This window comes from Artemia franciscana, chromosome 4, assembly GCF_032884065.1.
Source record: "Artemia franciscana chromosome 4, ASM3288406v1, whole genome shotgun sequence".
NCBI classification, from domain to species: domain Eukaryota; kingdom Metazoa; phylum Arthropoda; class Branchiopoda; order Anostraca; family Artemiidae; genus Artemia; species Artemia franciscana.
The window spans coordinates 52,667,219-52,682,956 of record NC_088866.1 but is presented as its reverse complement, the minus strand read 5'-3'; the positions used below and the strand labels follow the sequence as shown (position 1 = coordinate 52,682,956).

The 15,738-nt window shown below is 36.5% G+C and overlaps 1 protein-coding gene across 3 annotated transcripts in view; it reads left to right on the top strand.

Moving 5' to 3' along the window:
• Positions 1-15,738, top strand: part of LOC136026574 (equilibrative nucleoside transporter 1-like) — a 112,123-nt gene that overhangs the window by 16,580 nt on the left and 79,805 nt on the right. For 2 of the 3 annotated variants that reach the window (XM_065703278.1, XM_065703279.1), the window contains exon 2: positions 11,474-11,559. In XM_065703278.1, coding sequence (XP_065559350.1) covers positions 11,535-11,559 — 25 coding nt within the window. In that variant the 5' untranslated portion in view covers positions 11,474-11,534. Of the gene's footprint in view, positions 1-11,473; positions 11,560-13,695; positions 13,848-15,738 lie in introns of those variants that run through there. The other variant, XM_065703276.1, reaches the window with a different exon arrangement.

Below are 15,738 nucleotides of genomic sequence, written 5' to 3'. Positions count from 1 at the left end.
CATCAATAACGGCACTCCTATACACCCTAGTATCTTGTGTTGATCCTGCTAGTCTTCTGTTTACAATAACATAATCAATAAGGTTTGCTGTCTTACCATCACGTGAATACCATGTCTTTGTGAATATTAAGTAAATGATTGGTTATGTGGTTAAAAATAAGTTACTGAAGATTGTGAATATGATTTTTGAAGCAAGGGAAATACCTAGTGATTTTTTGGTTTCTGTAGGTAGCAAATTACTTAGTCTGATAGTACTTTTTTGACTTAGAAATGCTGTACATTTTAAGAGAAGAAATGCCTGAGTTATAAACATTTTCGGGCCTCAGTTTTATAGACTATGAGCAAGCGTAAGATTCAGTTGATGGAAGATCTTTAGCAAAGGTCTCATTCTTGTATAGTATACCAGACTACATTAAAGTGATTAGTGCTATGTACGAGAATAATACTGCCACGGTTAAGGTAGGAAATGAGGTTAGATGCTGGTTTCGTATTAAATCAGGAGTTAATCAGGGTTATGTTCTATCCCCGTAATGAATCATTCTGATGGACTTTGTCTTAAGGAGCACAGGAAAGGCAATCGGAGAGAGTGGAATCAATGGAAAAGTAAAATTTTCCTGGACTTCGATTATTCTGATTTAATCATCCTAAATGAAAGTGTCAGCAAAAAGAATGAACATTTAGAGGTTTTGCGAGTTCAGGGTGCTAGAAAAGGTTTGAAAATTAATGTTAAGAAGACATCGCTAAGGCTAGGAATAAGTGGAGATGAAAAGGTGACATAAGGTAACAAAAATATTGATCAGGTGGACAGCTTCATTTACATTGGTAGTATTATTAGTAAAGACGGTGTGTGCAATGAAGATGTTGAAAGTAAAATAACCAAGGCCCAAGGTTTTCTTTTTCACAGTTGAAAAAAGTTCGGAAGAATTCTAAAGATAAGTCTGCGAACCAAGATTAGAATATTGGAAGCTACAGTAATGACGATGGCCAAATATGCTTCTGAAGCATGGGCGGTCTGAAAAACGGATGAAGATTTGCTATATATTTTCCAGAGAAGCCGCCTACATGTTGTCTGACTGTAGGCTCTACGAAAGTGTGGTTCAATCCCGCTTTCTAGGGCTATAATTGGAGAAAGGTTGAAATGGCTAGGGCACATTTTGCGTATGAAGGATGACAGATTGCCAAAGATTGTTCTTTTAGGTCAACCGTCTTGGGCTAAACGGAAAGCAGGTCGTCCGTGGTTGGGATGGGAGGATGCTGAAAAAAAGAAAGATTTTTAGGGAAATGGAACTTCCTGGGAGGGTGTAAAGAGTCAGGCTTTGGGTATATTTGGATGGAGTATGAGCTACTTCCTGGGAGGGTGTAAAAAGTCAGGCTTTGGGTATATTTGGATGGAGTATGAGCTTGCGTAGCTGTGCTGGCCTCAGGTGTTTTGGTGTGGCTGTGAGTTGTTAGCAGTAGCAGTAGTAGTATTATTATTGATAAAATCGTACACCAAGTGATGGTTGTGATGTCGAATCTAACAAGCAAAATTATTTTCCAGTCACCATAATTATTACTGAAAACTATTTAAACTTTGCTGCTGGGTCATTGTTTTTAATGATCAGTTATTACTCATTTTGAGTTAAACTCAAAACAAGCAGAAATTGACATGAGTAGGGCTATGCCTCCTCAAGGCTAGAACATAAATTGCACTTTACTGAAAAAAACACATTTTAAATGTTTTCATCTTTTTTCAACTTTAATGAATACAAATTTTTAAGACTTTAAGGAATAAAAATCAGCATATGTATACTGAACTGACAATTCAAATTCATTTATAATTTTTTTTTCACTAAAGTGCAAATTATGTTTTGAGCTCTACTCATGTTAATTTCTGCTCGTTTTGAGTTTGGCTCGGTTTATAGTAATTTCTGTTCGTTTTGGGTTTCTTTTCTTTATCGATGTTGATTTGTGGTAGTTTTACGTTTGGTAGGCCAATTGATTTTAATTTTGCTCATTTTTGGTTTAATGGAGTTCTTGAAAAACTGAGGGGAAAAATTAAAGTAATTTCTGTTCATTTTATATTGACATAGTTTTTTTTTCAGGATAACAAAAATAATAGTTCAAATCTTTTCAGTTTCCTGTAAGAATTACATAAAAAAAACTAGTTTTTTTAACTGAAAGTAAGGAGCGACATTAAAACTTAAAACGAACAGAAATTACTCCGTATATGAAATGGGTTGTCCCCTCCGCAATCCCTCGCTCTTTACGCTAAAGCTTTTAATTGTATTAAGCAGAATTGTGGCAAAGAGTCAAACTTTAGAGTAAAGAGCGAGGGATTGCGGAGGGGACAACCAACTATTCATCCTTTCTGATTCAGGGGTCATTCTTAAAGAATTGGGACAAAACTTGCGATTTAGTGTAAAGAACGAGGTATTAACGAGGGTACAAACGTAGAATGAATAGTTGAAATTACTAAAAGTACTATAGCATAAAGAGCGAGGTATTTATCTCCTCCTAAATACCTCGCTCTTTATGCTAAAGTATTTTTAGAACCCCTCACATGCGTAATAATCTCTGTTCGTTTTAAGTTTCAATGCTACTCTTTACTTTCAATTGAAAAAAAATTTTCCATGTTTATTTTTTCATTGTTTTTTTATAGTAATTTTAGAAAATCCTGCGCCCTTTTCATTGAATTTCTGTTCCCCCATGACACATTTCTCCATGGAAAGATCCTCCCACATAGCCCCCTCCCCTCAACCCCACCCCCAAAACCAAAAAAAATCCCCTGAAACCGACTGTACACTTCCCAATAACCATTATTATATGTAAACACTGGTCGAAGTTTGTAAGTTGCAGCCCCACCCCCAGGGACTTTGGGGGAGTAAGTCATTCCCAAAGACATAGTTATTATGGTTTTTGACTATGCGGAACAAAATGGCTATCTCAAAATTTTGATCTGTTGACTTTGGAGAAAAAATGAGTGTGGGAGGGGGCCTAGGTGCCCTCCAATTTTTTTGGTCACTTAAAAAGGGCACTAGAACTTTTCATTTCCGTTAGAATGAGCCCTCTTGCGACATTCTAGGACCACTTGGTCGATACGATGACCCCTGGGAAAAAAAAAAAACAAAAAAAAACAAACAAACAAATAAACACGCACCCGTGATTTGTCTTCTGGCAAAAAATTCAAAATTCCACATTTTTGTAGAGAGGAGCTTGAAACTTCTACAGTAGGGTTCTCCGATACGCTGAATCTGATGGTGTCATTTTCGTTAAGATCCTACGACTTTTAGGGGGTGTTTCCCCCTATTTTCCTAAATAAGGCACATTTCCTCAGGCTCGTAACTTTTGATGGGTAAGACTAAACTTGATGAAGCTTATATATTTAAAATCAGCATTAAAATGCGATTCTTTTGATGTAGCTATTGATATCAAAATTCAATTTTTTAGAGTTTTGGTTACTATTGAGCCGGATCGCTCCCTACTACAGTTCGTTACCACGAACTGTTTGATTTATAGCTTGGCCTGTTGTTTATATGCTGGATAAATTTTTCAACAGTTTTTAACAACATACACCCTTTTGAAAATCTTGACACTATTAATATTGTTTAAATAAGTTTTATATCTCTTCTAGTTGACCTGGAAAATAAAACAATACCATTCATAAAAATTCTATCTATACTCTTTGACAGGCTGGCTACACTTACTCTCTTTTGATTTAATTAATTTTTAAGAGCAGAAGTAATAATAGAAGTAGCTCCAAAAGATTGAACTTAATAAACCTCAGTCTTTTTTGGGATATTACTTAGATGTCTTATTGGAAACCAGCATACAGACAGCGCGTTAATTTTAAAGCAACATTAATTTTTTTAAGTTTAACAGGCAAATTGCATTGCTGGGGGGGGGTGTGACCTACTCAATAACCCTAGAGATATAGTTTCCGGACCGTTCAGCTATGCTGAACAAAATGGCCTTCTTGAAATTTTTATTGGAAGTGTTTGGAAAATTATGGGTTAAAGAGGAACACTGATTGTCCTCCAATAACTGTTGACTATTAAAAAGGGCACTAGAACTTTAAGCTCCAATCGAATTAGCTCCTTTATAATGTAAATGATACTACTATCTATGATAGAGTAGTGCTATCTATGCTATTGCTTTCATGCCCTTTAATACCTCCATGCTTATAGTTTTTTCGTTTAATTGAAACTCCCCCTAAACATTCTCTAAAGGTTTTAATTTAATGCCCCTAGTGTCATTACTTACATTAACCGTAGAAGTAGCATTGAATGTACACACATAGTGTCTTCTGGCTAGCTCAAAATCCCCCACAAAGGTCTGGCATACCCTGAAAGGGCTAGCTTAATAATTTAAGTTGTTCTTGAGATATTTTCACCCTTAAAACAATCTACATGATCACGGTTCGTTTTGATCTAGTTCAACATCCACCTAAATATTCTTTAGGCATTAAAATAAAGGGCATTAAGCTTCACCTTAATGCCCTTTTCTTATGTAGTAGCAGTAGTAGCCTTAGAAGCAGTAGGCGCATAGCATGATCGGTTTCCTTCAACATCCCTTTCAACATACATCAGCTAAACACCTTCAACCGTTCCTGAATCATTACTGATATGTGGTCTTGACAAATTATGTGGGCATAGTGTGTTTCGATTTAGTTTAATACAGTTTCAGTATTGCCCACAATTTTTGCCCTAATAGCTTTAACTTTAGAAGCAGTAGTAGTAACATCAGTAGCTACAGAGGTAGTGTTTGTAGTAGTATCAGCAGAAGTAATAGCAGTGATCTTAGCTTTAGTAGTAGTAGTAATAAAAGTAGTAGCAGTTGCTGTGGGAGTAGGAGCAGTAGTATTATGATACAAATATTGTCTTTTGGTAAGTTCAACTCCCCCACAATAGCCTTGTAAGTTTTAATTTTATCCACAAAACTGCTCCTAAGATATTGCTGATATGCCCTTTTGACAACATGCAGACGGAGGACGTGTTGTGACTCAGTTTACCTTCCTTCATAAAAATTCGTTAAAAATTTCACCTTTATACGCCTATGCATAGTTGTAATAATAGTCACAGTAATAGTATTAGTACTTAACTTAACACAATTAGCCATTGCTTGACATTGTTGATATGTCTTTTTAATAACCTGTATTATTACATACTTTCTGAAATTTTGATCTTACTGCTCTTAGCCTTACAGTCAGTTGTAATAAAAGTAGTATTAAAACAATAGTAATAGTAGTAGTAGAACTAATAAATGTAGCAGTGGTGGTAGTGTTAGTAGTAGCGTGCACACATTGCCTTTTGGTCAATTGAACTTCCCCTTTAAACATTCTCTGAGAGTTCCAACTTAATACACAAATTAATTCTTAAGATAAGCTCTTTTGACAATCTAAATACATATAGCGTCTTTTGTTGGTTCGAATTTGCCATCAATATTCTCTCAAATTTTACCTTGACAGACATAGCCTTAATAGTACTAGTATAAGAGTAGTTGTGGTAGTAGGAGAAGAAGTTGTAGTGCCAGTGTTGTATTAGTACTTGTAGTAACAATAGTAGCAGCGCTATTAGTAGCGGTGGTAGCATGCACATCTTGCGTTTTGATCAGTTCAACTTCCCTTTCATGAGGCCCCGGAAGTTTCACCTTCGCACGGTAAGCCTTTCTGATCTACTCTTTTGACGCCCTTTTCATGCTAATGCTTTAAACCTTACAAGTCGTTGCTTTTAAAGACCCAACTTAATACCCAAATCCATTCTTGAAATACGGCCTTTTGACAATCTTGATGTACACAATGTGTTTGAATTTAGTTTAAATTCCCCATCAATATTTTGTCACATTTTCACCTTCATACGCGTAGCCTTCAATTTACCAGCATTATTGTAGTAGTGGTAGTAGTAGGAGTATTAGTGTATTATTATTAGCAGTATTAACACTGGTAGCAGGTATATTTTGTCTTTTGGTCAGCAGAATATCCAATCTTATTTGGTAGTTTGTTTGGGAAAAGGATGGACGTGGGAGGGGGTTCTTGCCCTCAAAACACTTTTGACTCTTAGAATGGACCCTATAACTTCCAATTACAAATTAAATGAGCCCTATCAAAGTTTATCCGACCACTTTTTCCATAAAAACCTTCTATGTCCAAAGGCCATAACTTATAACCCTTGTCCCAAGGCTCTGGGGGACTCTGACAATCCTGGTGGCATTTTTATATGTTTTTGTACTATTGGACAAAATAGTTATCTCGCAATTTCAATCAGATGCATTTGAGGAGAAAGGGGGTAGTCAGGTAGGAGGAAGGGGCTAGTTGCGCTCCATCCTTTTGGCTCTTAAAAAGACTAGAACTTCCAATATTCAACCAAATGAGCCTCATCTAAAGCTTATAGAATCAACCCTTCCATTAAAACCCTAAATGCCCCAGGGCATAACTTACAACCCTTGCCCCCAGGCTCTGAGGGTTTGTTTGAACCGCAATCCTTTTTATATGATTTTTGGACTGTTTTCAATAAAATGAGAATCTCAAAATCTCTGTTGGATGCATTTTCGGATAATGTGACGTCTGGGGGGGGGGGAGGAAGGGTAGCTGTCTTTGATCACTTTGACTTTTAAAAAGGGCAGTACAACCTTTGATTTCCAATCCAACGAGCCCCCTCCGAAGTTTATGCGACCACTCTTTCTATAAAAAAAACCTTGTATTCCCCCAGGGCAGAACTTACAGCCTTGCCCTGAGTGTTGTGGGGGGGGGGGGGTTGTCATCCTCAAAGACATAATTTCCGGATCTTTCTACTACGCTGAAGAAAATGAGTATCGCAAAATTTTGATTGGATGTGTTTGGGGATATGATGGGCGTGGGGAGGGGGACTGGTTGCCCTGCAATCATTTTTGCCTAGTAAAAAGGGTACTAGCCTTTTCAATTTTCAATCGAATGATCCTCTTTCGAAGTTTCTACAACACCTTCTATTCGAAATGTCTTGATATAAAAAAAATTAAAAATGATAAAAATTATCAGCAATATCATAGGAGCATTTTTGGGGGTAAAGTTAAAACTTACAAGGCTGTTGTGGGGCGAGTTGAACTTACCAAAAGACAATATTTGTATCATAATACTACTGCTTCTACTCCTACAGCTACTGCTACTATTATTATTACTACTACTACTAAAGCTAAGACCACTGCTATTACTTCTGCTGATACTACTACAACCGCTACCTCTGTAGCTACTGGTGTTACTACTATGTATGTTGATGCGGATGTTGAAGAAAACCGATCATGCTATGCACCTACTGCTACTAAGGCTACTGCTGCTACTACATAAGCAAAGGGTATTAAGGTGAAGCTTTCAAGGAATATTTAGGTGGATGTTGAACTAAATCAAAACGAACCGTGATCATGAAGATTGTTTTAAGGGTGAAAATATCTCAAGAACGACTTAAATTATTAAGCTAGCCCTTTCAGGGTATGCCAGACCTTTTCGGGGGATTTTGAGCTAGCCAGAAGACACTCTGTGTGTACTTTCAATGCTACTTCTACGGTTAATGTAAGTAGTGATACTAGGGGCATTAAATTAAAACCTTTAGAGAATGTTTAGGGGAAGTTTCAATTAAACGAAAAAACTGTAAGCATGCCGGTATTAAAGGGCATGAAAGCAATATCATAGATAGCACTACTCTATCATAGATAGTAGTATCATTTAAATTATAAAGGAGCTAATTCGATTGGAGCTTAAAGTTCTAGTGCCCTTTTTAATAGTCAACAGTTATTGGAGGACAATCAGTGCTCCTCTTTAACCCATAATTTTCCAAACACTTCCAATAAAAATTTCAAGAAGGCCATTTTGTTCAGCATAGCTGAACGGTCCAGTAACTATATCTCTAGGGTTATTGAGTAGATCATACCTCCCAGCAATGCAATTTGCCCGTTATGCTTGAAAACTAAATGTAACGTTAAACCAATGCACTCTCTCTATGCTGGTTTCCAATAAGACATCTAAGCAATAGCCCAAAAACGACTGAAGGTTATTAAGTTCAATCTTTCGTGGCTACTTCTGTTATTACTTCTGCTCTTAAAATTTAATTAAATCAAAAGAGAGTAAGTGTAGCCAGCCTGTCAAAGAGTATAGATAGAATTTTTATGAATGGTATTGTTTTATTTTCCAGGTCAACTAGAAGAGATATAAAACTTAATTAAACAATATTAATAGTGTCAAGATTTTCAAAAGGGTGTATGTTGTTAAAATTGTTAAAGAAAAAATTATCCACCATATAAATAACAGGCCAAACTATAAATTCTTACAGGAAACTGAAAAGATTTAAACTATTATTTTCGTTATCCCTGAAAAAAAACTATGTCAATATAAAATGAACAGAAATTACTTTAATTTTTTCCCTCAGTTTTTCAAAGAAAAGTAGTCTAAAGAATTCCATTAAACCTAAAATGAGCAAAAATAAAATCAAATGGCCTACCAAATGTGAAACTACCACAAATCAACATCGATAAATAAAAGAAACCCAAAACGAACAGAAATTACTATAAATAACCGAGCCAAACTCAAAACGAGCAGAAATTAACATGAGTAGAGCTCAAAACATAATTTGCACTTTAGTGAAAAAAAAATTATAAATGAATTTGCATTGTCAGTTCAATGTACATATGCTGATATTTATTAAGTCTTAATAATTTTTTATTCATTAAAGTTGAAAAAAGTGAAAACATCTTGATTTCAAGCCAATATATTTCCCTTGCTGTTCAAGCTAAGGGATGGTAAGGTTCTTGAATAGGAGTTTCGGACCAGGCGGTTCTAGCAGTGTATTTCTTGTTTTGATCTGACTCTATTTTTAGAAGTCATGCGTGATTATATTTCTTAGTATTGGACGTGATCGTCTCTTACTAGGTTGCTAGCTACTGCTTGCAACCTGGATTTGTTCTTAACTAGGTTTCAGCTATATCCAATGAAACTTAAATAGTCCTCGTTTATAATGAACTATATCGATCCTTTATCTAATTAATCTAAAAAACTTTTCTACACCACAAAGTTTTCAAAGAAAAGTAAAGTGCTCTATTAAGCCAAATATGAGAAATAAATTCAAATAATTGTCCAAGCGTAAAACCACCACAAATTACTCAATAAATACATGAAACTCAAAACGACTAGAAATTATAATAAATAGCCCAGTTAAACTCAAAATGAGCTGAAATTTATAATCCAAGTGGGGCTGATAACCTCCATGCCTTGTCAAGACAAGAAAGAAATTAGCGCTTAGCTAAAAAAAAAAACAAGAGCTAAGAGCTCATATGGCACTTGTGACGAGGTCGGAAGAGCCAAGAGCCAAAAGCTCATGTGGTATGAGCTCTAGCAAAATTCTAAGAATCAATAAATTGCTTTAATTAGAAAATCAGAGGATTAATGCCGGTTGGGATTTAAAATAAGAGCTCTGAGTCACGAGGTCCTTCTAAATATCAAAATTCATTTTTTGTTCAAAATACCTCAGTTTTTCAAATTTTACCTGTCCCTTCAGCCCCTCAGATGGTCGAATCGGGGAAAACGACTTTATCAAGTCAATTTGTGCAGCTCCCTGACACACCTACCAATTTTCATCGTCCTAGCACGTCCAGAAGCACCAAACTCGCCAAAGCACTGAACCCCACCCCCTAACTCCCCCAAAGAGAGCAGATCCAGTCCGGTTATGTCAATCACGTATCAACGACATTTATAAGCGTTTTCCAAGATTTCTGGTTTCCCCCTCAAATTCTCCCTAATGTCTACAGATCTGGTCTGGATTTGAAATAAGAGCTTTGAGACAGAAGTTCCTTCTAAATATCAAATTTCATTAAGATTCGGTCACCCGTTCTGAAGTTAAAAGTACCTCAATTTTTCTAATTTTTTTCAAATTAACAAATCGCAGCAGTCAGTAGCCATTACTGTTTTCCTACGCCAAACTTGCCAAGGCTAGAATACCATCTATCCCTGTTTCTACCCACCTGGGCATTAAAATTTTCTAACAAAACACCATATACCTGGGACCCTGCCTATTTGTTCGTGTAGCTGTAAGTGAAAATTCGTCTTAGTCGAAAGTTCCGATCTCCGACGATCGGTTCTACAGGGGCACTTTTTATTCATAATATAAGCGATTATCATTCTATTATTAATACCAGCCCCAACCTAAATAGGACTCAGCAGATTCCTCATTCATCATGAGCTCTACTCCCTGTCTACGTGCCCCATCCTTCCTGTCTGAGAAAATAAATTCTATATTAACTAATTTCATGTTTCCTACCCCAAGATATGAGTCTCTGAAATAAGTCCAGTTCGAATCTTCTGAATTCGTCAGCCAAATGTCGTTACGACATTTTTTCCTTAACGTTGTAACATTCCAAGGTTCCAATTTTTATATTCTTTAAATAATTGAAATTATTTTGGCGGCAGGAAAAGCAATAGTCCCAGCATATCTACTCGAGTCTACACTGAAACGCTTAAGCCGGCTTAGAGTCAGACAGCAAGAAGTCCCTAGGACAGAAAATCTTTCTAAAGAAAGATTTAAGGGAATTGGGAACTTCAAGGGAGGGTTTAAGGAGGGAGGTTTTAAATAGATTGGGATGGAGATGTGTATGTAGCTGTTGGTTTCAGGTGGCTTGGCGCTTCGGTGAGTTGTTAGTAGTAGTTGTTTGTGGTAGTAGCCAGAGCTGTTCCTAGTGTAGGGGCAGATGTCCCAGGTGCTATGCTTTGGAGGGCGCTGCGGCTGGGGATTTACCAACTTTGATCCAATTTTTCACTTTGATTCGACTTTTTCCCTTATATTTGAGTCGGAAGGGGGGTATTTTAATTAGCTTTTCCCCAGACGTCACCAACCCTAAGAATGGCTGTGGTAGTGGCCTGTAAGTAAGAATTGACCTGGGCTAATTGTAACCAAATTCCTAAGAGGTGGAGATTCGACAACAACATACACGAAAATTTCTTGTGAAACCAATCTGTGAGCAATGTTTTGACAAAGAGTAACATGCGAAGCTTATTTCAAAAATTTGCTTTCCTGCACTCTGAACATCAGGAACAGTTTAAAGTAAAAAGGTTACATGAAGAGTATAATGACAACAAATCTGTGATTGCACAGTGGGTACCACAAGCTGTGTAATAAGGTGCAGGGAGTTCGATTTCAGCTGTCACAGGGCCTGGAACTGCATCAACGTTATGTATTGGCGTCTCCAAATAATCAACGCAGAAGAAGAATAAAGACAATGGAAATGTTTGTTTAAACCTCTGAATTTTTTTTATTCAGTCAGAGCACACTCGAAAATCAATTCTGACCTTCTTTTCTCTATTACTCATTCCCTTTTTGGCCATATGTTTGTAAGTGATGTTATATTAAGTTGAATTAAATTGATTATAAATAGTATTTCCTTTTTATTTGATTTTCTTTTAATTTTTTGTTTTCTTTATGATTTTGTGTTTGTGTCTTGATTAGTTAAATGTGGCTATATTTTTTTTGTTTTGTTTTAGAGTTGTTCTACTAAGATTGCTAGCCTGCACTTTATTGGGAATATTTGGCTCATTTGTGAGGATGGTAAAAAAAGCCAACGCCAAAGGTAGGTCATCTAATTTTCTAGAAGCTTTACAGCCCAACCCAGCAATGAAGTTTCGAATCTTCTTCCTAATTTCTATATGTGCTATGTCAATCTTCACGGTTTTTGGCTTAATACAGCAGAAATGGATAACCGTCGGCTTAAATACTTAAAGTTATAGATAGGTACACTCATTTTTTGGTCTTTTGCATGTGATGAAGGTCAGTGGGTAGAATGACCTTTTCCTGAAATTGGAGAAAAAAAGAAGACCTATATCTCTGAGCTACCTATGCAAAAAGTTAGTTTCCTGTTGTTTAAGCCAGGAGATTGACTATAAGTTTCCTATATAGGTTTTTTTTACCATGACGATTCAAACGGTGTACATTTCGTTTTCGAACAGGGTTTTGGGGCTATATTTTGAAATTCCAAAAAATTTGTCTTCAAATAACATTTTACTGTTAACACTAATTGAGATAAATGTCACTATTCCTGAATAAACTGCGAATGGCAAATTTTTCTCTCTAGCCATTTTTCAATGTGCTTTTTCAAATATCGGCCATTATGGGGCGTTTTTCCGTTCTTTTGTGGTTTGTTATTTATTAGAAACCATTATTCAGTGCATTCCCCTCTCATGCAGAGGATAATTTCTGTTTGTTGAGGAGGGGTAATCCCCTCCTCAACGCCTCGCTCTTTACGCTAAAGTTTTACTCTTTTTTACAACTCACCTTAAAAAAAAACTTTAGCGTAAAGAGCGGGGTGTTGAGGACGGATAACCCGTTTCATATACGGAATAATTTCTGTTCGTTTTAAGTTTTAGTGTCGCTCCTTACTTGCAGTTAAAAAACTTGTTTTTTATTTAATTTCAAATACAAGGCCATAATTCCTTTTCAAATGAGCCCTTAAACATCTCCGTGGTGTTACCCCACTACCGTCGAAAGAAATAAGGAGACATATTATAACGTTCCATGTGAAAAAAAGATTTTCCTTGTTGCTCCAGATGAGGAACTGTAATTCTCCTAAATGGGTTTCCAGCCATAGTGACTCCAACAGTGCAGTTTTTATTTCATCCTGACACAATTCTTTTGAGCTTTTAGGCTATTTTGAAAATTCCACAAATTTGCTATCGCAACCAATTTTCATTTTTGTTATTATTACGAATAATCAAAATAATTTCTCGGAATGTCTGGACGGGTGTTTGCTTGTCCCAGTATCTGTCTTTGTTTATGTGTCTGAATCAATGTGTGTGTATGGTTTTTTGTCTCTCTCACTCTCTGTGCCTGTTTGTCTGGGCGGGTGTTTGCTTGTCCCAGTGTCTGTCTTAGCCTGTTTGTATGTCTAAATATGTGTGTATGTGTCTGTTTTTTGTCTCTCTCGTTCTCTGTGCCTGTGTTTTTAGGCTTGTATTTGCTTGTCGTAGTGTCTGTCTGTCTATTTTATGTCTGAATCTGTGTGTTTGTCTCTCTCACTCTCTATGCTTGTGTGTCTGGAAGGGTGTTTGCTTTTCTCGTTGTCTGTCTTTGTCTGTTTGTATGTCATAATCTGTGTGTTTGTATGTGTTTTTGCCTCTCTCCCTCTCTGTGCCTGTGTGTCTTGGCGGGTGTTTGCTTGTCCCAGTGTCTGTGTTTGTTTGTATGTCTGAATCTGCTAGTATGTCTAAAGCAACTAGACGGTCTAGTTTAATTGCCTTCTCGAAATGGATTCTTTAACGACTTTGACTTTTTATTTAATGTTCGGGTCTTACTTTTTAGGACACTTTATAGTTGGTTAATTGAATTACATTGAGGGATATAAAATGAGAGTCAATCTGGCTTACTGTAAAGTGAACTTAATGAAAGGCAAGGACATACCCTTTAAAGATTTAAAAGGCGCAATAAAGCCCTTCTGTTATCCTAAAAGATATACTCCCCCCTCGTACAAGACAGCAACAGAAATGTTCTTTTCCTTTCTATAAAAATTGCCAAAAGCCCTAACTGAGGCATTTACATTTCCCAGTTTCTTTTTTCTCTGGAATTATTTCTTTCCAAAAGAATTCAATTTGATGTTGCTTAGGTTCATAGAATCTACAGCGCTAATGAGTTCCGGAACCGAAAAATGGTTATTGGATACTGCCATAAAAATGGGAGCTTTACGGTTCGCGTTATTTTTTTTATTATGGTTCTTTCTTTTCTAACAAACTCAGTTGAGCTCTGTCTGTAAAAGTGGCAAAATGTGTTTCAGTAGATATAGACTGCTCCGACTCGTTTCTTCAATATTCCAAAAAGAGAAGGTGGCTGAAGTCCAGAGTAAAGAAACGAACGGGACTCTTAAACCAGGTCAGATTGTTTTTAGTGAAAGTTTAAAATAGTGGTTGCAAGTTCTCAGAAGGAGCCTAATGGGGTCACAAATTCACACAGTAGAACTGCCAATATCAAATCCAAGTGGGGAGGTGCATTTACAGAAATTCCGTTCCCTGGGTTGAGCTTGGAGAAAGTGGCCAAGTGTGGCGGAACCCTCTGACACACTTCCCGTTTGGAGATATACGCCAGGGGATGGAAAGTGGGCCCCCCTCGAAGCCAAGTTCGGCAATATAGTAAAAGCGCTAGAGAAATATAGCCAATCGTAACTTAACAAAAAAAGGAAATTACTAGGTAATAAACCATATATTATCAAGATCCCACAATTGTTTGTACTAGAACGATTATTCCTCAAAATTGGAAGCTTTATTTAGCGTAGACAGCAGCAAGGAGATCAATATATACAACCGGCTATATAACCAATAGCCGTCCTCAGTGAAACCGACAACAATTAAATAAAAACTATAAAAATATTCCACAATCGAAAACTGCGATGATAAATGGAACCCAGAATAAATGGGCTCTAGTGCCCTTGTTTCAGCACATTTTTTTTCTTATTTTGTCTCCTTAAAATGTTCGTTTTCCTAATTTGAGCAATTTCAATCAATCGCCCTTTCCACAAACTATCGATTTGGCCGTTGTTTTCAAGATGAATAATAAATCATTGGGGAATTGATATAGAAAACTTTCTTTTTTTTGAAATAGAAAGGAAATTGAAAATTTTCTCTGGCATTAAATTGTTACTAAAAAGAATCTGGCCATATTTATTTTCATGTTCATATGAATCATATTCAAGTTTCTTTTGCTTTTTTGTAAGGACAGACTTCAATCCTGTAATGGGGAGTCATATGGAGTCATTTCAATATATTCAAAGCCTCCGTCTTTACACCCTCCCAGAAAATTTCTATTTCTCTTAAATCGTCCCTTATGAAATCCTCCCATCCCATCCTGGGCCAACCTGCTTTTCGTTTGGCCCTAGACGGTTGGCCGACAAGGAAGATCTTGGCAATCTTTTTCGGAAAATTATTCCGTATATGAAAGGGGTTGTCCCCTCTTCAACACCTTGCTCTTTACGTTAAAGTTTGACGCTTTGTCACAGCTCTACTTTTACAAACAATAAAAAAAAACTTTAGCGTAAAGAGTGAGGCGTTGAGGAGGGGACAACCCCTTTCATGATGATGGTACGGATGACAATCTGTCATCCTTCATCCGCAAAATGTGTCCTGGCCATCTAAACCTCTCTCTATTTATAGCCCGAGAAAATGGAATTGAACCATATTTTTTGTGCAGCTTATTAATTACTTACATACCGAATTATTGGTTGTGCAATATTATTTTTGAATTTTAGACTATAACTTATTACTGTTCTTCTTAAAGGTTAGCTTAAATTTTTTCAAAAACTAATTGGTTGGCAGTTATCCAATATTTTATTTAGTTCTCATTTTTAACGTAAGGTATGCCGCTACAGATAGCAATAAAATGCCACTAGTCTTTCTAGAAATACGCTTTTAACGATCGGAACTTTCTCTCGAAGGAGCGTAAATTTGCACATATCTAGTATTCAGAGCTTATTCCTTAGTTCAAATTGATTCCTAAGAGGAGATGTTTGAAGTTTTGTCGCTGTCTCGTCTGAAGATCGTTTCTGATATTTTTGCAATTCTGAGATACTTGCTGAAAACCATTTGTTGATCTGTTCTCAAAGGGAATATAAACAGGGTAATCTAGATAAGAAGGATTAAAGTGGAGCATTTTTTTTATGAGAGAGAGAGAGAGAGTTTATTATTCACCAATAAATACATTGTCAAATCACAATACTCATATTCTCCCTCGAAAGGCTCCATGGCCAGGGATACAAGGGGGTTACAAAAAT